Here is a 25542-nt window from a genome sequence, read left to right as displayed (position 1 = left end):
AATTGCAGAGCCGTTGGCAATGATCATTTCGTCCTCACTGTCAACAGGGGTGGTACCAGGGGATTGGAGAGTGGCGAATGTCGTGCCCATGTTCAAAAAAGGGACTAGGGATAACCCTGGGAATTACAGGCCAGTTAGTCTTACTTCGGTGGTAGGCAAAGTAATGGAAAGGGTACTGAAGGATAGGATTTCTGAGCATCTGGAAAGACACTGCTTGATTAGGGATTTGTGAGGGGTAGGTCTTGCCTTACAAGTCTTATTGAATTCTTTGAGGAGGTGACCAAGCATGTGGATGAAGGTAAAGCAGTGGATGTAGTGTACATGGATTTTAGTAAGGCATTTGATAAGGTTCCCCATGGTAGGCTTATGTAGAAAGTAAGGAGGCATGGGATAGTGGGAAATTTGGCCAGTTGGATAACGAACTGGCTAACCGATAGAAGTCAGAGAGTGGTGGTGGATGGTAAATATTCAGCCTGGATCCCAGTTACCAGTGGCGTACCGCAGGGATCAGTTCTGGGTCCTCTGCTGTTTGTGATTTTCATTAATGACTTGGATGAGGGAGTTGAAGGGTGGGTCAGTAAATTTGCAGACGATACGAAGATTGGTGGAGTTGTGGATAGTGAGGAGGGCTGTTGTCGGCTGCAAAGAGACATAGATAGGATGCAGAGCTGGGCTGAGAAGTGGCAGATGGAGTTTAACCCTGAAAAGTGTGAGGTTGTCCATTTTGGAAGGACAAATATGAATGCGGAATACAGGGTTAACGGTAGAGTTCTTGGCAATGTGGAGGAGCAGAGAGATCTTGGGGTCTATGTTCATATATCTTTGAAAGTTGCCACTCAAGTGGATAGAGCTGTGAAGAAGGCCTATGGTGTGCTCGCGTTCATTAACAGAGGGATTGAATTTAAGAGCCGTGAGGTGATGATGCAGCTGTACAAAACTTTGGTAAGGCCACATTTGGAGTACTGTGTACAGTTCTGGTCGCCTCATGTTAGGAAGGATGTGGAAGGTTTGGAAAAGGTGCAAAGAAGATTTACCAGGATGTTGCCTGGAATGGAGAGTAGGTCTTACGAGGAAAGGTTGAGGGTGCTAGGCCTTTTCTCATTAGAACGGAGAAGGATGAGGGGCGACTTGATAGAGGTTTATAAGATGATCAGGGGAATAGATAGAGTAGACAGTCAGAGGCTTTTTCCCCGGGTGGAACAAACCATTACAAGGGGACATAAATTTAAGGTGAAAGGTGGAAGATATAGGAGGGATATCAGAGGTAGGTTCTTTACCCAGAGAGTAGTGGGGCATGGAATGCACTGCCTGTGGAAGTAGTTGAGTCGGAAACATTAGGGACCTTCAAGCAGCTATTGGATAGGTACATGGATTACGGTAAAATGATATAGTGTAGATTTATTTGTTCTTAAGGGCAGCACGGTAGCATTGTGGATAGCACAATGCTTCACAGCTCCAGGGTCCCAGGTTCGATTCCGGCTTGGGTCACTGTCTGTGCAGAGTCTGCACGTCCTCCCCGTGTCTGCGTGGGTTTCCTCCGGGTGCTCCGGTTTCCTCCCACAGTCCAAAGATGTGCAGGTTAGGTGAATTGGCCAATGATAAATTGCCCTTAATGTCCAAAATTGCCCTTGGTGTTGGGTGGAGGTGTTGAGTTTGGGTAGGGTGCTCTTTCCAGGAGCCGGTGCAGACTCAAAGGGCCGAATGGCCTCCTTCTGCACTGTAAATTCAATGATAATCTATGATTAATCTAGGACAAAGGTTCGGCACAACATCGTGGGCCGAAGGGCCTGTTCTGTGCTGTATTTTCTATGTTCTATGAAATACTCCGATCTATGTCGACCTGTAACTACGCTTGCCGTTGGTGCCCCATAAAGAAGTCTAACCCTGCGAATAAACCCGTTCCCAAACCCAAACCTCCTTAACACTTCTCATAAATACTCCCACTCCACCCTATCAAATGCCTTCTCTGCGTCCATTGCCGCCACTATCTCTGCCTCCCCCTCCACTGGGGGCATCATTATCACCCCTAATAGTCGTCGCACGTTAACATTCAGTTGTCTCCCTTTTACGAACCCTGTCTGGTCTTCGTGCACCACCCCCGGGACACAGTCCTCTATCCTCGATGCCAGTACCTTTGCCAGCAACTTGGCGTCCACGTTCAATAGTGAAATAGGTCTATAGGACCCGCACTGCAACGGATCTTTGTCTCTCTTCAAAATTAGCGATATCATCGCCTCCGACATTGTCGGGGGTAGTGTCCCCCCTTCCATGGCCTCATTGAACGTCCTCGCCATCAACGGGGCCAACAAGTCCACATATTTTCTGTAGTATTCCACCAGGAACCCGTCCGGCCCCGGAGCCTTCCCTGCCTGCATGCTTCCCAGTCCCTTAATAACCTCATCCACCTCAATCGGCGCCCCCAGGCCTGCCACCTCCCGCTCCTCCACTTTCGGGAACCTCAATTGGTCCAGGAACCGCCGCATCCCCTCCTCTCCCCCTGGGGGTTGAGACCTATACAGTTCCTCATAAAAGGTCTTCAACACCTCATTTATCTTTCCTGGCCTTTGCACAGTGTCTCCCCTTTCATCCCTAATTCCTCCTATCTCCCTCGCTGTTGCCCTCTTTCGCAGTTGGTGCGCCAACAGGCGACTAGCCTTTTCCCCATATTCGTACCTCCTCCCCTGTGCCTTCCTCCACAGTACCTCCCCCTTTCTGGTGGTCAGAAGGTCAAACTCGGTCTGGAGTCGTCTCCTCTCCCTGTACAGCTCCTCCTCTGGGGTCTCTGCAAATTCCCTGTCCACCCTTAAAATTTCCCCCAGTAATCTATCCCTTTCCTTGGCCTCTGTTTTCCTTTTGTGGGCCCCAATAGAGATCAGCTCTCCTCTGACCACCGCTTTTAGTGCTTCCCAGACCACTCCCACAGGGACCACGCCGTCGTCATTGACCTCCAGGTATCTCTCAATACACCCCCTCACTCTTGCACACACTCCCTCATCCGCCATCAGTCCCACATCTAATCGCCAGAGTGTTCTCTGCTCCCTGTCCTCTCCTACTTCCAGGTCCACCCAATGTGGGGCATGATCCGAAACCGCTATGGCTGAGTATTCAGCTTCTTTCACCCTAGAGATCAACGACCTTCCTAAAACAAAAAAATCTATCCGGGAGTACACTTTATGGACATGGGAGAAGAAGGAATACTCCCTAGCCCTAGGTCTTAGAAATCGCCATGGATCCACTCCCCCCATTTGGTCCATAAACCCCTTAAGTACCTTGGCCGCTGCCGGCCTTCTTCCGGTCCTTGAGCTGGATCTATCTAGCCCCGGGTCCAGCACCGTATTGAAGTCCCCTCCTAAAATCAAATTTCCTGCCTCCAGGTCCGGAATACGCCCCAGCATCCGTCTCATGAATCCCGCATCGTCCCAATTTGGGGCATACACATTAACCAACACGACCTCCATTCCCTCCAGCCTACCACTCACCATTACATATCTACCTCCGCTATCTGCTACGATGTTCTTTGCTTCAAATGCTACCCGTTTCCCCACCAAAATGGCCACCCCTCTGTTCTTTGCGTCCAGTCCTGAGTGGAACACCTGTCCCACCAATCCTTTCCTTAGCCTATCTTGGTCCGCCACCTTTAGGTGCGTATCTTGGAGCATAGCCACGTCTGCCCTTAGTCCTTTCAAATGCGCGAGCGCTCGGGCCCTTTTTATCGGTCCATTCAGGCCTCTCATGTTCCACGTGATCAGCCTCACTAGGGGGCTACCTGCCCCCCTCCCGTGTCGACTAGCCATTACCTTCTCTAGGCCAGTCCCATATCCCGCCTCCGCGCTCCCGCTCGCTCCCCCAGCGTCGCACTCCGCCCCCGACCACCCACTCTTTAGCCATTCCCTTTTGGATTTCCGCAGCAGCAACCCAGTTGTCCCCCCCCCCGCTAGATCCCTATCTAGCTTGATTGCTCCCCCCATATCGCTTCCGTAAGTCAGCTGACTTCAACTGACCCCGGCTACTCCTGCTCACTCCTCGACCCCCCCGGTGTGAGGGAACTCCCATCCGCCTTGCGCCTGTTTTCCCACCTTATTCTTTCTGGCACGGGAACATCCCTTTACCTGACCCGCCTCTTATGGCGCAGCTCCCTTTCCCCTCCCCTCCCCTTCCCCATTCTCCGACTATGTCCCGTCTTTCCCCCCTCACCGGCGCCCACATTTCCCCAGTGTCTCCCCCCTTCCCTGTTTACTTCTCGATTAACTTTCACCATAACATTAACAAAACAATAACAATAACAATTCCCTGCAGCATCAGTCCCTCAGTTCCGGTCCAGTTTCATTCTTGAATAAAGGTCCATGCCTCCTCCGCCGTCTCAAAGTAATAATGTCTCTCCTGATACGTGTCCCATAGTCTTGCCGGCTGCAGCATCCCAAACTTCATCTTTTTGTGCAAAACCTCTTTGGCTCGGTTGAAGCTCGCCCTCCTTCTCGCCACCTCCGCACTCCAATCCTGGTATATCCGTACCACCGCATTCTCCCATCTGCTACTCCGCACCTTTTTAGCCCATCTCAGGACCTCTTCTCTGACCTTAAGGCGGTAGAATCGCACGATTATCGCCCTCGGTTGTTCTCCCGCTTTTGGTCTTCTCGCCGGGATCCGACCTGCCCACTCCACCTCCATGGGGCCCGCAGGGGCCTCAGCACCCATCAGTGAGCTCAGCATCTTACTTGCGTACGCTCCACAGTCCACTCCTTCCACACCCTCAGGGAGACCTAGTATCCTAAGGTTCTTCCTTCGTGCTCCGTTTTCAAGGGCCTCGATCCTTTCAGCACACTTTTTATGAAGTGCCTCGTGCGTCTGAGTCTGAACCGCCAGGCCCAGGACCTCGTCCTCAATACCTGACACCTTCTGCTCCACCACGCGAAGCTCAGTCTCCTGGGTCTTTAAAGTCTCCTTAAGCCCCTCAATTGCCTGTAACAACGGGGTCATTACCTCCTTCTTCAGCAGGTCCATGCACCGTCTCACGACCTCGTCCTGCTCAGGCCCCCATGTCGCCTGCGATTTCTCCGCCGCCATTTTGTCTTCCACTCCCTCTGACCTTATGGTTGAAGATTCTTCAGGCTGCAGCCGCCGCCGCCGGTTTTTTCCTTCGTCGTTCGGGGGGGACTCCCTTCCCACACACCCCACACCGGGTTGCTCGGCCGAAAAAAATCCCCGTTGGGGCTCTTAAAAGAGCCCGAAGGTCCGTCGGAGCTGGAGCCGCCGAAACGTGCGGCTAGCTCATCCTCACCGCAACCGGAAGTCGACCGTCTCCCCGCAACACTGATGGCTCTGCTTCATTCTGTCGCTCAGAGAAATAAAACTCCGGAGAGACACAAAGGGGCTGCCTGCTCTTCAGAATCTGTCTTTATGTTAATCGCGAAAGCCAGGCCACCACCTTTCAGTGGGGTCGCTAGGCAATGAACAACCAGGAGAATTCGGGCCTACTGAAACCCTGGCCTCCAAAAAAACAACTGCTGATCGATAGGCAATCGGCAGATTTGTGTTTGGTGATTGTAGCAAGAGGATTTGGGTCAAGGTATGGAGGGACTGCCAAGTGAGGACAGATTAAACCGGTGGGGTCTGTATTCATTCGAGTTCAGAAGAATGAGAGGTGATATGATTGAAACATTGAAGATCCTTAGGGGTAAATGTTGGGAGGTTGTTTCCACTCATGGGCGAGTGTAGGACCAGAGGGCGTAGGCGCAGATTTAAGTCGGATTTGAGGACGAATTTCTTCTCAGAGAGCGGTGGCCCTTTGGAATTCTTTACCCCGGGAAACTGTGGGAGGCCGAAGCTGAGGCCTTGAACGTGTTCAAGGCCGAGATCGATAGGTTTTTAATCAGTGGGGGAATTAAGGGTTACAGAGAGACGGCAGGGTTACAGAGGATTTAGTGAGTGTAAGAATCGTCACAATCATGTTAATGGTTCTCACGCTATAGTGAGACCCCATTTGTAACACTCCGCACAGCTTTGGACACCAACAAACGACTCACTATTTTTCTGATCCATAGCCACTGGGGCGTATCGCTGCCGAGATAATCACTATCAGCGCCGAAACAGCATAGCCAGAAGGATACAGGTATCTCTGCCTGATAACGTGTCTGTGAGTGAACGTTTTGACGGTAAGATGTCTGCATGCAATGAAAAGCTGCAAGGCGTCCAGGAGCATCCAAGCGAAAACAGTTAGGAAAAGGTAATGTAAACATCCTGCAATTAGGGCACAAAGTATCTGGAGAAAATATCAGAACAGTTGGTTAGGTTCCAACTCTGTGCAGGGCCAAACATTGTGTGGCAAAGGCCGACAGAGGCACATAAGCAGGCGCAGGGAGGGCACGTTACAGGGCTAAACGCACGGGCAGACGCAAAGGCAGGTACACATAGGCAGAAGCACGCAGACAGGAAGATGTGGGGTGGGGGTGGGGGGGGGGGGGGGGGGGGGGGGGGGTGGGGGGTGGGGGGTGGGGGGGGGGGGATTTTCCAGCCCCGCCTGTAGGCAGGATGTTCCAGTCCCACCATGGTCAACGGGGATTCGAATGGAGTTGCCGGGGAAGTCACGGCGACAGAGACAGGCATTTCGACAGTCACGCGGAGATATGCAAACAGGAACACACAGAGGCACAGGCATATCACCCACATACAGACACACAGACCGACGATCGGAGGGATCGGGACTCACGAAAAGTCAAATCACAGACGGTTACTTGATAGGGCTTGGTAGGGCAGCACGGTAGCATTGTGGATAGCACAATTGCTTCACAGCACCAGGGTCCCAGGTTCGATTCCGGCTTGGGTCACTGTCTGTGAGGAGTCTGCACCTCCTCCCCGTGTGTGCGTGGGTTTCCTCCGGCTGCTCCGGTTTCCTCCCACAGTCCAAAGATGTGCAGGTTAGGTGGATTGGCCATGATAAATTGCCCTTAGTGTCCAAAATTTCCCTTAGTGTTGGGTGGGGTTACTGGGTTATGGGGTTAGGGTGGAGGTGGGACCTTGTGCTCTTTCCAAGAGCCGGTGCAGATACGATGGGCCGAATGGTCTCCTTCTGCACTGTAAATTCTATGATATCTATGATGGCCTGAATGGATTTCGTTGGCAGCTGAGGGGGCTACTGGAGAGGGGAGAGTGACCGTCAGGCCTTCTGGCCTCCAGGGGCCGTTCGTTCCTGCGGCCGGGCGGCGGGATGCGGCCTGCAGATGGCGCTTCCTTACCTTGTTTCCCACGTGGATTCCTGTCAGGAAGAGGAGCTGCGCCAGGAAAAGGTTGACGCTCAGGTGCTTGTGCACGGTGGTGTTGGCATTTTGGATGGAGCGGCACTTGGTGAACACAACAATGGAGGCCGCCAGGCATAGCACGGACACGATGAGCCCGATGGTACTGATTACCATCATTGAAAAGTCATCCTGTAGTGAAGACAAAGAGAGAATCACATCTGTGGAGGGAGGGTTGGTCGAGGTGCTATCACAGAAGTACATTGAATATACAGAAACTGGCCTTTCAGCCTAACTGCCTCTGACTGATGTTTATGCTGCACATGATCCTCCCCCTATCACCGCACCCCAACAACATCATCTTCTATCCCATTGTTCCCCATCTGTTCATCTAGATTCCCCTTAAATATCTCTCTGCACGGCCCCCTGGTAGCAAGAGTAGTTCTAATTACTCTTCAAGTAAAGATGCTTCCACTGAATCCATAGAACCATCGAATTCCTACAGTGCAGAAGGAGGCCATTCGGCCCATTGGGGTTGCATCTACCCTCTGAAAGGCTCAGCCCCCCCCCCCCCCCCCCGGTCCTAATCCTGTAACCCCATTCACAGGCAGATCTTTGGACACTAAGGAGACATTTTAGTCCACCTAACCTGCACATCTTTGGACTGCGGGAGGAAACCGGAGCACCCGGAGGAAGCCCACGCAGACACGGGGAGAAGGTGCAGACTCCGCACAGATAGTGATGCAAGGCCGAAATCGAACCCGGGACCCTGGCGCTGTAAGGCAGCCGTGCTAGCCACTGTGCCACTGTGCCTCCCCCAGTGAATTAAATCATCTCGAAGTCTTGTGGCACAGTGGATAGTGAATCTCCTCCAAACCAGAAGTGCTGGGCTTAAATCCCACCATAGGCCCCGATGATCATAGGAGGTGTGTTCATTATGTGGCCAAGCGCATCGATTTGCAACCTCAAAAGGGAAAAAGTCCACCTATGGCGAGGAGTAAGACTGGGAGAGGTTCCTGGTCAACCAGGACCATCATGCACTTTTTCATATTTGATCCATGGATCTTTAATGGAGGTATGCCTTTAAGTTGATCAGCGAAATAAGGAAGACAAAGTGTCAAAATAGTACACTGCGTTATAAAGTTTTGTATTTTGGACAGAGGAACCCAGACTTTATGGCACCCAAGAGATTGGAGAGGTTAATTTTTGGGTCGCTGATGGCCAAAGGATTGAGCAGGGACAGTATTCTGCCCGGCAATAGCCAGCAATTGGCTCCTGTCAGGTGGGGTGTTTCGGAGAGAACCCAGAAGAAGCCGGGTCGGAGAATCGCTGGGGGGGGCGGCGTGAATCCCGCCCCCGCCGGCTGCCGAATTCTCCGCCGCCGGGGTTTTGGCGGGGGGGGGGCGGGAATTGCGGCGCGCCGGTCGGAAGCTGCTGGCAGCGGCCCTCCCGGCGATTCTCCGGCCCGCGATGGGCCGAGTGGCCGCCTGATTTCGGCGGGTCCCGCCGGCGTAAATCACAACAGGTCCTTACCGGCGGGACCTGGCTCCACGGGCGGCCTGCAGAGTCCTCGGGGGGTCGCGGGGGGACCTGGCCACCAGGGGTGCCCCCCACGGTGGCCTGGCCCCCGACCAGGGCCGACCAATCCGCGGCTGGGCCTGTGCCGTGGGGGCACTCTTTCCCTCCGCACCGGCCGCTGTCAACCTCCGCCATGGTTGGTGCGGAGAAGAAACCCCTGTGCATGCGCTGGGATGACGCCAGCACACGTCGGCGCCGGCCTAGCCCCTGAAGGTGCGGAGGATTCCGCATCTTCGGGGCGGCCCGACGCCGCAGTGGTTCACACCACTCCTCGGCGCCGGAGTGGCTCGCCATGCTGGTTCGCGGAGAATCCCGCCCAATTGCTCTTGCTTTTACTTTCATCATTCATTTATAGCCCTCTGTGTTTGTTTGTCTATGTGTGTAGAGGGTGGGATGAGTTAAACGTGGGGGAGGGGGTTATTACAGATTAGATAGTAGTTAACCAGTATTTGTTGCCTAATTGATTATAGTTAATGTTAACAATAAAAAGTTAATTGTGTTTAAATTTACAAACCGGGTGACTGTACTTATCGGGTAGCCGAAGATCTTGGATATTTTGAAATAGCGATTCATTTCAACCGTGTTGCGACTCAGGGTCAAGTGGGGCTGGTAGTGACCGCGCACTGGCCCAGGGTGTCGTAACAGCATCCATTTCAATCTCATTAGCAAGATTGTTGTTGCTAACCACAGTTTTTTTTTAAAGAGGCCCTTTCTTTGCTTTGAAGTGCTTGCTAGAAAGGTGTTGTTCCTGCCCGCAGTTTTTTCATCGAGGCCTTTTCGTTGTTCAGAATTCCTACCTTGAAAGTCCAGGTGTTCTGTCTGAGTGCTTGCCCCCAGCAACCTGGCAGTTCCAACTTGCCGGGGGGCAGCACTCAGACAGAGCACCTGGTCTTTCTAGGAAGCACTTCAGAACAAAGAAACAGCTGCTTTCAAAGAACCACGGTTGGAATCAACACCTGCTCAAAAGAGCAGAGCAAGATCTTCAGAATTAATGAACTGTGCAGAGCTATAAAAACAAACAAAGCTTATCCACCCTTTGCAATAATATAATATAATATTCCAGAAAGTCCAGATCACCTGGACTTTCAAGGTAGGAATTCTGAACAACGAAAAGGCCTTGATGAAAAAAAAATAAAGAGGCTTGGAAAAGGTAATAAACCATGAAATTGAATGTAAATAATGTAGTTCAAAGTGTTTAGGCTTCTTGGCAAGCCCAGAGGCTTGAAAAAGTTAAAGGTGAATGAAATTGAATGTGAAAAAAGCACTTCAAAGGTATCCAACACATCTGATACATCTTTTATCTTGACATACTGTAGAGTTTAACGGTTTTCTTTTTTTAAAATTTAAACTACCCAATTATTATTTTTTCCAATTAAGGGGCAGCTTAGCATGGTCAATCCATCGAATCTGCACATCCTTGGGTTGTGGGGGTGAAACCCACGCAGACATGGGGAGAATGTGCAAACTCCAGACTATCAGTGACCAAGGGCCCGGATTCGAACGTGGGTCCTCAGCGCCGTAGGCAGCAGGGCTAACCACTGTGCCACATGCCACCGAGTTTAAAGGTTTTCAAGGCTACGGAAGGCTTAACACATTGTCCCTATCCTGGGAATGACCCCCGACCTGAGCCCCTCCAGTTCCGCCCAAGCCTCCCTGATCCCCATCCCCCTGAAGGTCCCCCCTCGGCACCCCAGAGGTAAGTGCAGAGAGGGTACCCACCCCCTTGCACCCCCTCGGAGACCACGGCGCCAGATTGGCACTGCCAAGAGATGGGCACAGGAGGGGGGGATCGTGGAAGACATGAGGGGCCTGAAGCAGGGCCTCTGAAGGTGGGGCATTTGGTGTGCCCATTACTGGGTGTTGCTCACTTGGGGGGTTGTGCCTTGCCAGTGATTTGGGGGTGGGTGGGTGGTGTTGTAGGGTTATTCTGATATCAGGGCACCCTTTAAAACATCACCCCGATCTCTGAGGACCAGCCTTGCCAGCTTCTGCGGGTCCCAGAGCATCAATCTCCCTCCTGGCTCCAAATAAATTTCTAAGAATTGGTGGATAATGCCCTGGATTGCGCCGATCCACGCAGCGGGAACTGCACCTTGTTCCCCGCCGGAGACCACGCGTTTTGGGGAGAATCGGGCCCATTATCTCCCATTTATTGTTCCTAGTGTTGCTCGAACCCCTCCCCACATTGGATGGCATGGCCTGTGCCAGGCATTGCGACAGGGTTGGGTGGCGCAGTGCCCAGCGGTCAGTGCCAGTTGTAGTGTTGGGCACTTCCATTGATTCTTCTGAAGTCCAGCAATGCGGAATCTGGGGTAAATATTGACGTTTGAGATAAACGACCCCCGCTCGTCGTCTAAGTGGTGCCCTTGTGACCCCTTACACGAGCTGGGGAAGGCAAGATGGGACATTCGTCAAACATCTCATCTGAAGACCAGCGCCCCCTGGCAGCGCGGCACCCTCTTAACGCTGCACAGGTGGCATCAGTCGAGATTGAACGCTCAAGTCCATGGAGACGGATTGGAACCTCCAGCCTTCCGACTCAGAAACAGGAGGGTGGGTCCCACGGAGTCCCCGGGAGAACAGAGCGCTGCTATGTTCACGGGAGGCGAATGTGTTCACCTCCCTCTTTGACCCTGGTTAAAGTCAAGATTTACCTCGATCTCAACTGGGGCCATTAAAATGGCGAAGCTAGTCAGGTGGTCACATTGGCACATTACATGGGTTTCATTGGAGCCAAACACGATGCAGCCCTCAGAGGACCAGATACTCTCCACTGCCGTCCTCTTCCAGTAGACGCACTCTACCTTCTGGTTGGAGTTTTTGCCCTACACACAAGAATGAACTCCGTTAAACATCATCACAAACACCCACCTGTCACAACAGGACTAAAATGTACCCAGTCCAGAAACTATTCAGTCAGTGTACAGCACGGGGTTAGATACAGAGTAAATCTCCCTCTACACTGTCCCCATCAAACACTCCCAGGACAGGAACAGCACGGGGTTAGATACAGAGTAAAGCTCCCTCCACACTGTCCCCATCAAACACTCCCAGGACAGGTACAGCACGGGGTTAGATACAGAGTAAAGCTCCCTCCACACTGTCCCCATCAAACACTCCCAGGAGAGGTACAGCACGGGGTTAGATACAGAGTAAAGCTCCCTCCACACTGTCCCCTTCAAACACTCCCAGGACAGGTACAGCACGGGGTTAGATACAGAGTAAAGCTCCCTCTACACTGTCCCCTTCAAACACTCCCAGGAGAGGTACAGCACGGGGTTAGATACAGAGTAAAGCTCCCTCTACACTGTCCCCTTCAAACACTCCCAGGACAGGTACAGCACGGGGTTAGATACAGAGTAAAGCTCCCTCTACACTGTCCCCATCAAACACTCCCAGGACAGGTACAGCACGGGGTTAGATACAGAGTAAAGCTCCCTCTACACTGTCCCCATCAAACACTCCCAGGACAGGTACAGCACGGGGTTAGATACAGAGTAAAGCTCTCTCTACTCTGTCCCCATCAAACACTCCCAGGACAGGTACAGCACGGGGTTAGATACAGAGTAAAACTCCCTCTACACTGTCCCCATCAAACACTCCCAGGACAGGTACAGCACGGGGTTAGAGACAGAGTAAAGCTCTCTCTACTCTGTCCCCATCAAACACTCCCAGGACAGGTACAGCACAGGGTTAGATACACAGTAAAGCTCCCTCTACACTGTCCCCATCAAACACTCCCAAGACAGGTACAGCACGGGGTTAGATACAGAGTAAAGCTCTCTCTACTCTGTCCCCATCAAACACTCCCAGGACAGGTACAGCACAGGGTTAAATACAGAGTAAAGCTTTTTAGAGTACCCAATTTTTTTTTCTCCAATTAATCCCCCTATCCTGCACATCTTTGGGTTATGGGGGAGGGTGGGCGGTGAGACCAGTCACGGCGAGAATGTGCAAACTCCACGCGGACAGTGACCCGGGACTGGGATCGAACCCGGGTCCTCAGCGCCGTGAGGCAGCAGTGCTAACCACCGTGCCACCCGAGCACCCCCAATTTTAATTGCTCTGCAATGGTGGCTGCGCCATCAGTTGCCTCAGACCCAAGTTCTGGAAGGTCCTCCCACAGCAAAACACGCCTCTTGGAACATTTTGTGTCAACTGACCTAATGTCTCCTTACGTGTCGCGGTGCGATATTTGTTTTAAGGCGCGCCTGTGAAGCCACTTGGGACTTCTCGTTATTAAGGGCGTTATATAGATGTCAGTTGTTCCGGTTCGCCAAGTGCACCAAAGGTCAATTCTAGTACTCAACTGTCCCGGCTAACCCAGACTAGGGATCAAACCTGTTGCTTTCCGGGTCTGTTTTTATCATTCACGGGATGTGGCCATCGTGGCTGGGCAGCATTCATGGCCCACCCCTAATTGCCCTTGGGAACGTGGTAGTAATTCAACTTCTTTGGACCCTGGCAGTCCCTGTGGTGTCGGGAGTTCCAGGCTTATAGAATCCACAGTATCCCAACAATGCAGAAGGAGGCCATTCGGCCCTCGAGTCTGCACCGACCTTCTGAAAGAGCACCTAGGTCCACTCCTCCCGCCCTAATCCCCGTAACCCCATCTAACCTAGGACACTAAAGGCCAATCCACCTAACCTGCACATCTTTGGATAATAATAATAATCACTTATTGTCACAAGTAGGCTTCAATGAAGTTACTGTGAAAAGCCCTAGTCACCACATTCCGGCGCCTGTTCGGGGAGGCTGGTCCGGGAATTGAACCCGCGCTGCTGGCCTTGTTCTGCATTGCAAGCCAGCTGTTTAGCCCACTGTGCTAAACCGGCCCCTGTGCAGAGGGATAAAAGCAAATTACTGCGGGCGCTGGAATCTGAAACGAAAGAGAAAATGCTGGAAAATCTCAGCAGGTCTGGCAGCATCTGTCGGGAGAGAAAAGAGACAACGTTTCGAGTCCGAGGACTCTTTGTCAAAGCGAACAGACAGAGAAAGTGGGAAATATTTACACTGTGGAGCGAGAATGAAAGATGAGTCATAGCCACAGAAACCCAGGGAAACCGGGTGCTAATGGCCACAGAAACCAAGGGGACAGAGTGCTAATGGCAGTCCCCAGAGAGAACAAAAGATGTGAAAGGCCAAACAGCAGAGAAACTAACATCAGAGGGTAAACTGTAGGGGAGAGGAAGGGGGAAGCAAAGAGGAGAAAGGTGAAGGAAAGGAGGATTGGGGGAGGGGGTGAATGAAATATATATTAAGAAAGAAAGAAATGGTAAAAGACAGTTAAAATGAAACGGGATGAAAACAAATGGGTCGAGGTGGGGTAGAGTTGATCATCTGAAGTTGTTGAATTTGATGTTGAGACCGGAAGGCTGTAGCCTAACCGGAAGGTGAGATGTTGCTCCTCCAGTTTGCGTTGAGCTTCACTGGAACATTGCAGCAGGCCAAGAACAGACATGTGGGCCTGGGAGCAGGGTCTTTTGTTAAAATGGTAAGCAATGGGAAGGTCAGCGTCCTGAATGCGCAAAGACTAAAGATGCTCAGCAAAGCGGTCACCCAGTCTGCGTTTAGTCTCTCCGATATAGAGGAGACAACACTGGGAGCAGCGAATGCAGTCGACCAAATTGGAAGAGATGCAAGTGAAACAAAGACCCTGCTCCCATGCCCATATGTCTGTTCTTGGCCTGCTGCAATGTTCCAGTGAAGCTCAACGCAAACTGGAGGAACAAATGGCACTGTAAATTCTATGAAATTCTATGAAACATCTCACCTTCCGGTTAGGCGTACGGTGGAGGAGCCTTCCGGCCTGAACCCGGGTCCCTGGCGCTGTGAGGCAGCAATGCTAACCACTGTGTCACCTTGCCTCCCATTGTGATCCAGCGACAGTGAAGGAATAAGTTAGGACTTGGAGGGAATCTTGCTGGCAGTCTTCCCAATTCTTTTTCTGGGATAGGATTTTTTAGGTTCTCACATCAGCGTTTTAGCTCATTATTCCAGGTGCTGACTGTCATTTCCAAGTTAAACTACGAAAAAGCAAATAAGGTTGTACGGTGTTCTTTGTGGATTAGATCCTAGGATGGTTGGCGTAGTATTCACAAAGACCACAACTACCTTTTCTATTAAACAAAGCTAATGATTTATTTGCACTATTTAATTGAATTTGACTCTTACTTCTATATAATAAACAAATGACAATAAACATACAATCTACACTCATCTATCGCTAATTTCTACACTAATACAATAACTATGATATGCTCTCACTCACTATCTTTCCTACAGTCTGTCTTCTAGCCTTACCCTCAACTCTCTCCCAGAAATCTTAGCATCAATGCTATATATAGTTCGGCATCTAGCTCCCTCTAGTGGTTGATTCGGACATAACATTAACCCTTACAGTTTTGTACATTTCTCATAATGTCACAGGTTGGAAAAGTCCAGAGTCTTATTTACAAACCTGGTTGAGTTTCAGTGTAAAATTGACCACTTCCGGCAGCTCATGGCTGGCTGCTCTGTTGCTGATTGTGGCTGTTATCACCTTGGAGTTTAACGGGACAGTCTGCTCCGTCTTTTGGGCTCGCCCACTGCTTTCTCCACGTATCTCGCTGTTCAGAATGGATTCCATGTTGCTGAATACGAGCAAGGAGACGGCAGCAAAGTCTGGTGAGCGTAAGGGTTCTGACATTAGTGAACATGGAAGGAATCGGCAGCAGAAGTGGATCTGGCTACATGGCCAAGTCTACAGCGCACCTGGCCCGTATCTGCGGGTAGTCAGAGGCTGGATGTTCTCCTGCCCTGCTCCCTGGGGCCCTCTCAGAAGCCATCGACAGATTCTGAATTACTTGAAATTTTTTTAAAAATTCTCCTCCTGGAGAATCACCCATAGTCACCATTAACTCATACAGGCCCCCTCCCCCAATCCTCCCAACCCCCCCACCCCGTCCTAATGTTCGATGTTATCCAATTCTTGAAAGTGCATGATGAATAACGCCTTGAATTGTAGAACCCCTCCATCCTTCCCTCACTTTAAACGTAACCTTCTCAAGAGTCAAGAACTCCAACAGGTCCCCCCGCCACGCCAGGGCACAGGGTGGAGAGGTTGCTCCCCATCCCAACAGGATCCGCCTTTGGGCGATCAACAAGGTAAAGGCTACAACATCTGCCTCCGCACAAGTTTCCAACCCTGGCTGGTCCGACACCCCGAATATGGCCTCCCGAGGGCCCGGGTCCAGTTTCACGTGCACCACTTTAGAGATTACCCTAAAAAAAACCTTCCAGTAATCCTCCAGCTTTGGACAGGACCAAAACATATGAACGTGATTCGCGGGTCCCCCCCCGCAACGTTCACACACATCCTCTACCCCCTCAAAGAGCCTGCTCATCCTCACCCTTGTGAGGTGTGCTCTATATACCATCTTCAGCTGTATCAGCCCCAACCTTACGCGCGAGGTGGAGGCGTTCACTCTCCGGAGCACCTCACACCAGAACCCCTCCTCCACACCCTCTCCCAACTCTTCCTCCCATTTTGCTTTGATCCCTTCCAGTGGTGCATTCCCCTCTTCCAAAATAGCCCCGTAAACCTCCGACACTAACCCCTTCTCCAGTCCCTCTGTCGCCAGCACCTCCTCCAGCAATGTGGAGGCCAGCTCCTCCGGGAAGTTCTGTATCTCCTTCCTGGCAAAATCTCGAACATGCATGTATCTAAACATCTCCCCCTGCTCCAGCCCAGACTTCACTCCCAGCTCCTTCAATCCTGAAAACTGACCCCCAAGAGACAAATCTTTTAGTGTCTTAATCCCCTTCTCCTCCCAATTCCGAACATTTCCGTCCCACTTCCCTGGCTCAAATCTGTGGTTCCCCAGAATCGGCATTTCCCTTGAAGATTCTGAATTAGTTATCTGGATTTCCATTCTAATTCTGTTCCTGCACCCAAAGCAGACGTTTGTTTCCATAGCTAGTAATTCCCGGAACAGGCTGCTAGTCTGTCGCTGGGGGTAGCTTGAGGGGTGTCGCTCTACATCAAGCAGAAATGTCCAGTAGCCTCTCCCGCTCTTACTGTAAGCCATTGGTGTGTTGGGAAGGATTTTGCAGGTTGATACTCAACCTGTTTGGCCGCGTTATGAACGCACCTTCCTCGGCCGTCAAGTCCTGGGGTGGGACTGGAACCCGGAGCTTCTGACTCAGAGGCAGGGGGCGCTAAGCCACTGCCCCACAAGACCTCCACTTCCCTCGATAGTTACCCAGGAAATGTTCAACAGGAAAGACCTAACACACGGATAACTATACAACTGACCCTTCTCCGCCCCCGACTCGCCCCTGACTACCTGGCCCCCACCGACTCAACCTGACCTGACCTCACCACCCTTCCCAACCACCATCCTACCCCCTTACATACTTATGTCACCCGCGTTCCCACACTCACTCACTATCAAACGGGAAAGGGGCTTCAGAATCCCAAAGCTTTGCATTTTGTGAACCATTACCTGGATGGCTCAGAAAACAGCCATATTGAATTGTGTTGTTTTGTGTTTGTTGCACCTTTCCGTTTAAAGTGTTAAAATTATAAATGCCTCATGGGCGGTATGTGGCGCAGTGGTTAGCACTGGGACTCTGGCGCTGAGGACCCGAGTTCGAATCCCGGCCCTGGGTCACTGTCCGGGTGGAGTATGCGCATTCTCCCCTTTTGCGTGGGTTTCACCCCCACAACGCAGATATGTGCAGGCTAGGTGGATTGGTCACGCTAAATTGCCCCTTAATTGGAGAATTAATAATTGGGTACTCTAAAAAATTTATAAAAAATAAATAAATTATGAATGCCTTAATAAAATATTTTCTAGAAAATAAAGAAAACAGACGTATTATTGAAGCTATTTGTCTTGCACTTATCGGGACACACCACAAGGATACCGAATTGTAATGGGAATGCCAATTTATACTGCAATTTGGAATCCTTGCGATGTAGCCTGATGAGTGCAAGACGGAAAACTTCGACAACACGTCTCTTTTTTTCCCACCAATTCTCTACCTCCGTCCGACCAAACGGCTAATTTAGTTGCCAGAATGCGGCAGCTTGGGCCACGAAAAGGGGGTTTGGCGTCCGCGGGGCTTCCCTCTGCCGATGCCACCGGGTTTTCCTGCATAGAGTTCTGCGGGATCCTCTGCCGCTGGGTCCACTTAGGAGTTCCCCATTCGGGGAAACATTCTCCCCTGGCCAAAACCTTTCATCGATTTGATGTCCTCTGTGAAGTCACCCTTCAGCCTTATTTTCTCAAGAGAGACTTTTCTAGTCACTCTTTTCTAGACGCTCGACTCATTCCTGGTCTCACTCTTGGTGTGGGACTTCTCTACTTTCCCTCCTCTGTCTCTTCACATTTATAGGATATGACGAGTCGAGCTGCACGTAGTACGGAAGGCTCGGTACAAGTTTAGCGTAACTTCCCCAATTTCCATCTCCCTAAAACCTGTCTGCACCCTTCCCCTGGCCTCAATGATCAGAATAGCGCACTGTGTGATCTACCCGAGGCTCAATGCTGGTTTAGCATAACCTCTTTTTTTTTTTGAAATATATTTTATTCAAAAATTTTTTCGGCCAAACAAAACAGCACAAATTTTTTTCCCTTTTACAACAATAAAACAATATAAATAATAGTGACCGTTTTTAACAAATAAATAAATAATATATAAACTAAATGGCAACTGCCATAACAAAATATTGACTCTCCCAAATAATAAAGTAAAACAAGCCAATATACATATCCAAGTAAAAATATCCATACAAAAACACCCCTGAGGACCCACCCGAGCCCTCCCCCCCCTCCCCCCTCCCCCCTCCCCCTCCCCCCTCCTCCCCCTCCTCCCCCTCCCCCCTCCCCCCCCCTCCTCCCCCCTCCCCCCCCTCCTCCCCCCTCCCCCCCCTCCCCCCCCTCCTCCCCCCCCTCCTCCCCCCCCTCCACCCCCCCCCCTCCACCCCCCCTCCCCCCCCTCCCCCCCCCTCCTCCCCCCGGGTTGCTGCTGCTACTTTCCAAGTTCCTTTATCGTTCTGCGAGATAGTCAATGAACGGTTGCCACCGCCTGGTGAACCCTTGAGCCGAACCTCTTAGTGCGAACTTTATCCGCTCCAGTTTTATAACCCCTGCCATGTCGTTTATCCAGGCCTCCACGCCCGGGGGTTTAGCTTCCTTCCACATTAACAATATCCTTCGCCGGGCTACTAGGGACGCAAAGGCCAAAGCATCAGCCTCTCTCGCCTCCTGCACTCCCGGCTCTTCTGCAACCCCGAATATAGTCAACCCCCAGCTTGGCTCGACCCGGACCCCCACCACCTTCGAAAGCACCTTTGCCACCCCCACCCAGAACCCATGCAGTGCCGGGCATGACCAAAACATGTGGGTGTGGTTCGCTGGGCTTCTCGCGCATCTATCCTCTACCCCGAAAAATTTACTGAGCCTTGCTCCGGTCATGTGCGCCCTGTGCAGGACCTTGAATTGTATCAGGCTAAGCCTGGCACACGAGGACGAAGAGTTTACCCTGCGTAGGGCATCTGCCCACAGCCTCTCTTCGATCTCTTCCCCCAGCTCTTCTTCCCATTTTCCCTTCAGCTCATCTACCATGATCTCCCCCTCGTCTCTCATTTCCCTGTATATATCTGACACCCTACCATCCCCCACCCATGTCCCGGAAATCACTCTATCCTGAATCTCCTGCGTCGGAAGCTGCGAAAATTCCCTCACCTGTTGCCTCACAAAAGCCCTCAACTGCATATACCGAAATGCATTCCCCTGGGGCAACCCGTATTTTTCCGTCAGCGCTCCCAGACTCGCAAACGTCCCGTCTAGGAACAGATCCCTCAGTTGCACAATCCCTGCTCTCTGCCATGTTCTAAATCCCCCATCTATTCTCCCCGGGACAAACCTATGATTATTCCTTATCGGGGACCGCACCGAGGCTCCCGTCATTCCCCTATGCCGTCTCCACTGCCCCCAAATTTTCAGCGTTGCCACCACCACTGGACTTGTGGTGTATTTCTTTGGGGAGAACGGCAACGGCGCCGTCGCCAATGCTTGTAGGCTGGTTCCTTTACAGGACGCCATTTCCAGTCTCTTCCACGCCGCTCCCTCCCCTTCTCCCATCCACTTACACACCATTGAGATATTGGCGGCCCAATAATAATCACTTAAGCTCGGCAGTGCCAGTCCCCCCCCTATCCCTGCTACGCTGCAAAAAAACCCTCCTCACTCTCGGGGTCTTCCCAGCCCACACAAAACTCATAACACTCTTCTCAATTTTTTTGACAAAAGCCCTCATAACCATCACCGGGAGGCACTGGAACACAAAAAGAAATCTCGGGAGGACTACCATTTTGACCGCCTGCACCCTGCCCACCAGTGACAGGGGCACCATGTCCCATCTCTTAAAATCCTTCTCCATCTGTTCCACCAATCGTGTTAAATTAAGCCTATGTAGGGTTCCCCAGTTCCTGGCTATCTGGATCCCTAAGTACCGGAAATCTCTTGTTACCCTCCTCAGCGGTAAATCATCTATTCCCCTGCTCTGCTCCCCCGGATGCACCACAAACAACTCACTCTTCCCCATATTCAATTTGTACCCCGAGAATTCCCCAAACTCCCTGAGTGTCCACATTATCTCAGGCATCCCCTCCACTGGGTCCGCAACATACAGCAATAGATCATCTGCATACAATGATACCCGGTGTTCTTCTCCTCCCCTGAGCACTTCCCTCCACTTCCTAGAGCCCCTCAGTGCTCTGGCCAGCGGCTCAATTGCCAATGCAAACAGTAACGGAGACAGGGGACACCCCTGCCTCGACCCTCTATAAAGACAGAAGTAGTCGGACCTCTGCCTGTTCGTGATCACACTTGCCAACGGGGCCCTATATAGCAGCTGTACCCATCCAATAAACCCCTCTCCAAAACCAAATCTCTTCAACACTTCCCATAGGTAGTCCCACTCCACTCTGTCAAATGCTTTCTCAGCGTCCATCGCCACCACTATCTCCGCCTCCCCCTCCGGCGGGGGCATCATCATCACCCCTAGCAGCCTCCGTATGTTCGTGTTCAGTTGTCTCCCCTTAACGAACCCAGTTTGATCCTCGTGGACCACCCCCGGGACACAATCCTCTATCCTCATCGCCATCACCTTGGCCAGAATCTTAGCGTCTACGTTCAGGAGGGAAATAGGCCTGTAAGACCCCGCACTGCAGCGGGTCTTTTTCCTTCTTTAAGAGTAACGATATTGTCGCCTCCGACATAGTCGGGGGCAACTTCCCCTTTCCCTAGCCTCATTAAAGGTTCTCGTCAAAAGCGGGGCCAGTAGGTCTATATATTTCCTATAAAATTCCACCGGGAACCCATCCGGTCCCGGGGCCTTCCCCGCCTGCATGCTCCCAATCCCCTTTACCACCTCCTCCACCTCAATCCGTGCTCCCAGTCCCGCCCTCTCCTGCTCCTCCACCTTCGGGAATTCCAGCCGATCTAGGAAATGCATCTTTCCCTCCTTCCCTTCCGGGGGCTGAGCCTTATACAGCCTCTCGTAGAATGCCTTAAACACCCCGTTCACCCTCTCCGCTCCCCGTTCCATCTCACCTTCCTCATCCCTCACCCCACCTATCTCCCTCGCCGCTCCCCTCTTCCTCAGTTGTTGGGCCAGTAACCGGCTCGCCTTCTCTCCATACTCATACTGTACTCCCTGTGCCCTCCTCCACTGTACTTCTGCCTTGCACGTGGTCAGCAGGTCAAATTCCATATGTAGCCTTTGTCTTTCCCTGTACAGTCCCTCCTCCGGTGCCTCTGCATATTGCCTGTCTACCCTCAGAAGTTCTCTCAACAGTCGCTCCCTTTCTTTACTCTCTTGCTTCCCTTTATGGGCCCTTATGGATATCAGTTCCCCTTTGACCACCGCCTTCAGCGCCTCCCAGACCACTCCCACCTGGACCTCTCCGTTATCATTAAGCTCCAGGTACCTTTTGATACACCCCCTCACCCTTAGACACACACCCTCATCCGCCAACAACCCTTATCCAATCTCCAGAGTGGGTGCTGCTCCTTTTCCTCTCCTACCTCCAGATCTACCCAATGTGGAGCGTGGTCCGAAATGGCTATGGACATGTACCCCGTCCCTGTCACCTTCGTAATCAGTGCCCTTCCCAGGACAAAAAAGTCTATCCGTGAATACACCTTGTGAACATGGGAGAAAAATGAAAACTCCTTACTCCTCGGCCTAATAAATCTCCAGGGGTCAACTCCTCCCATCTGCTCCATGAAGTCCTTAAGCACCTTGGCCGCTGCCGGCCTCCTCCCGGTCTTAGACCTAGACCGGTCCAGCCCTGGATCAAGCACCGTATTGAAGTCTCCCCCCATTACCAGCTTTCCCGCCTCCAGGTCCGGGATACGCCCCAGCATACGCTTCATGAAGTTTACATCATCCCAGTTCGGGACGTATACGTTCACCAGAACCACCGCCTCCCCTTGCAATCTGCCACTCACCATCACATATCTACCCCCACTGTCCGCCACTATGGTCTTTGCCTCAAACAGTACCCGTTTCCCCACTAAAATAGCCACCCCCCTTTTCTTCGCATCTAAGCCTGAATGGAACACCTGCCCCACCCATCCTTTACGTAGTACCCGTGCCCTTTTAATCGGCCCATTCAGCCCTCTCACGTTCCACGTGATCAACCGGGTTGGGGGGCTCTATACCCCCCCCCCCCCCATGTCGACTAGCCATCCCCTTTTCTAACCCAGCTCCTCACCCGGTTCCCACGTACCCGTATATCCCACCGACGGTGCTCTCCCGTCCCGACCACCCCGCCCCATAACAGCTCCCCCTTCCCCTTAGCAGCAGCAACCCAGTTAACCCCCCCTCCCCCCCCTCTGCTAGATCCCTTTCTAGCGTAGTTGCACCCCCCATGTTGCTCCCAGAAGTCAGCAAACTCTGGCTGACCTCAGCTTCCCCCGTTTGTCCTCGGCCCCTCATTGTGCGAGGCCCCCTCCTTCCTGTGTCCCCGTTCCCGCCACAATTATCATAGCGCGGGAGCAAAGCCCGCGTTTCCCACTCGGCTCCGCCCCTGATGGCGCAGTTCCCTTCTCCTTCCCCTTTCCTTCCCACCGGCGCCCACAGTTCCCCATACTCCCCCCCCCCCACCGCCACGAGGGGAAAAGAGAAAAGTTACAAAATTGAAAAATTGAAAAAATTCCCCCCCCCCTTCCCCTTCCTCGTCCCACATAATCACCCCACCACTTTGTTACAGAAGCTTTTTCTCTCGCCAAACTATTCCAGCTTCTCGTCCACAATGAATGTCCACGCCTCTTCTGCCGTCTCAAAGTAGTGGTGCTTCCCTTGGTGTGTGACCCACGGTCTCGCCGGCTGCAACATTCCAAATTTAACCTTCTTTTTGTGGAGCACCGCCTTGGCCCGGTTGAAACTTGCCCTCCTTCTCGCCACCTCCGCACTCCAATCCTGGTACACGCGGATCACCGCGTTCTCCCACCTGCAGCTCCGAGTTTTCTTCGCCCATCTTAGAACCATCTCTCTGTCATTGTAGCGGTGGAACCTCACCACAGTGGCTCGAGGTATTTCTCCAGCCTTTGTTCTTCGCGCCAGAACTCGATAAGCTCCCTCCACCTCCAAAGGGCCCGTCGGGGCCTCCGATCCCATTAGCGAGTGAAGCATCGTGCACACATATGCCCCGACGTGCCTTCGGGAAGACCCAAGACTCTTAAATTCTTCCTCCTCGAGTTATTCTCCAGGGCTTCCAACCTCTCCACACACCTTTTGTGCTGTGCCTCGTGCGTCTCTGTCCTTCCCACCAGGCCCTGTATTTCATCCTCATTCTCCGCAGCCTTTGCCTTCACGACCCGAAGTTCCAACTCCTGGGTCCTCTGCGCCTCCTTTAGCCCTTCAATCGCCTGTAGCATCGGGGCCAACACCTCCTTCTTCAGCTCTTCCACACAGCGCCGCAGGAACTCTTGTTGCTCTGGGCCCCATACCAAACGGCCACCTTCCGACGCCATCTTGCTTCGAGCTTCCCTTCCTTGCCGCTGCTCCAGTGGATCCACTGCAATCCGGCCGCTATCCTCTCCTTTATCCATATTTATCCGGGGGGATTCCCTCCTATTTCACCGCACAATGATTTTGGCCGTTAAAAATTGCCGTTGGGGCTCCTAATAAGAGCCCAAAAGTCCGTTCAACGGGAGGTGCCGAAACGTGCGACTCAGCTGGTCATCGCCGCACCCGGAAGTCTTAGCATAACTTCTTAAATTCACACCTCTAACCCTCTAGAAACTAACCCTCATGCTTGATTCGCTCTTTCTTTTTAAATAGCCCTGTTAGCCGTAGAATTGCAACTGTGCAGAAGGAGGCCATTCGGCCCATCGCGTCTGCACTGACCGTCTGAAAGTGCACCCTACCCCAGGCCCACTCCCCCACCCTATCCTTGTAACCCCACCTAACCGCACATCTTAAGACACAAAGGGGCAATTTAGCATGAGTAATCCACCTAACCTGCACGTCTTTGGACTGTGGGAGGAAACCGGAGCACCCGGAGGAAACCCACCCAGACACGGGGAGAACGTGCAGACTCCGCACAGACAGTCACCCAAGGTCGGAATTAAACCCGGGTCCCTGGACCGGTGAGGCAGCAGTGCTAACCACTGTGCCACCGCACCGCCGCAGGGTGACTGGTAGACGTGAACTCTGAGATCCCTTTGTTACTTTTCCAAACCTTCCTTGCACTTTCCAAATAATAAGTGACCTGCCTATTCTTCCTATCAAAATGTACCGCCTTACATTGATCAGTGTTGAGTAGGGGAGGTGGTGGTGGTTTAATATAGTGGTATTGTTGTTAGACTAATAATCCAGAGACCTCCCCAGGAACTGGGGTGCACAATCCCAATTCCAGGATGGTGAGATTTGAATTCAATAAAAATATGGAATTCATAGACTCCCTATGTACAAGGAGGCCATTTGGTTATCGAGTCTGTACTGAGTCTGAAAGAGCATCCTACCTAGGACCACTCTGTCCCCAAAACCCTACCTAACTAAGGAGTAATTGCAGGTGGCATGGTGATACAGTGGTTAGCACTGCTGCTTCACAACGCCAGGGACCCGGGTTCAATTCCGACCTCGGGGGACTGACTCTGCGGAGTCTGCACGCTCTCCCCGTGTCTGCGTGGGTTTCCTCCGGGTGCTCGCGTTTCCTCCCACAGTCCAAGGGTGTGCGGGTTAGGTGGATTGGCCGCGCTAAATTGCCCCTTGGTGTGCAAAGATGTGCAGATTACGTTACGGGGATAGGGTAGGGGGGAAAGAGTCGGGCTGAGGGGCGGAGAGGTGTGTGGGCCAAAATGAATTTAAGCCGTCTTTATGAGGAAATGGGAAGCATTTCTAAACATGGAAGGGCTGCAAAATACAAGCTGGGTTCGAGAAAGGGGAAGAATTTTACCCGAGTGGTTCACCCCAGTGACTGTTCTCCAGTTTATCTCCATTGTGTTGTTCCACACCTGCATCACCACCAAGCCGTCCGTGCTCTCATTCTGCCCACCGGCCACCTGGATCTTGAGAGCTGAGAGAAAAAGTAAGATCCCGTGAAGTAAGCAAATTGTCCTGCCTCTCGCTGACATGTATACCTGTCCTTATCGATGGTGGTGGTGGGGGGGGGGGTTCCTCCCCCATACAATGATACGAACCCCATTCAAATTCATTTACATATAATTAG

The 25542-nt window shown here is 52.0% G+C and overlaps 1 protein-coding gene across 1 annotated transcript in view; it reads right to left on the bottom strand.

Annotated features, from left to right (window-relative positions):
- Nucleotides 1-25542, bottom strand: part of LOC140403302 (adhesion G protein-coupled receptor E3-like) — a 149321-nt gene that overhangs the window by 18100 nt on the left and 105679 nt on the right. Inside the window, exons 8-12 of the mRNA XM_072491124.1 lie at nt 25270-25389; nt 15271-15473; nt 11465-11635; nt 7233-7424; nt 6024-6259 (exon numbers count right to left, since the gene is read on the bottom strand). Coding sequence (XP_072347225.1) covers nt 6024-6259; nt 7233-7424; nt 11465-11635; nt 15271-15473; nt 25270-25389 — 922 coding nt within the window. The remainder of the gene's footprint in view (nt 1-6023; nt 6260-7232; nt 7425-11464; nt 11636-15270; nt 15474-25269; nt 25390-25542) is intronic.

The sequence above is a fragment of the Scyliorhinus torazame genome, chromosome 27 (assembly GCF_047496885.1).
Source record: "Scyliorhinus torazame isolate Kashiwa2021f chromosome 27, sScyTor2.1, whole genome shotgun sequence".
Taxonomy (NCBI): domain Eukaryota; kingdom Metazoa; phylum Chordata; class Chondrichthyes; order Carcharhiniformes; family Scyliorhinidae; genus Scyliorhinus; species Scyliorhinus torazame.
Note: the sequence above shows the minus strand (reverse complement) of the source record. Positions and strands in the feature narration are given on the sequence as shown.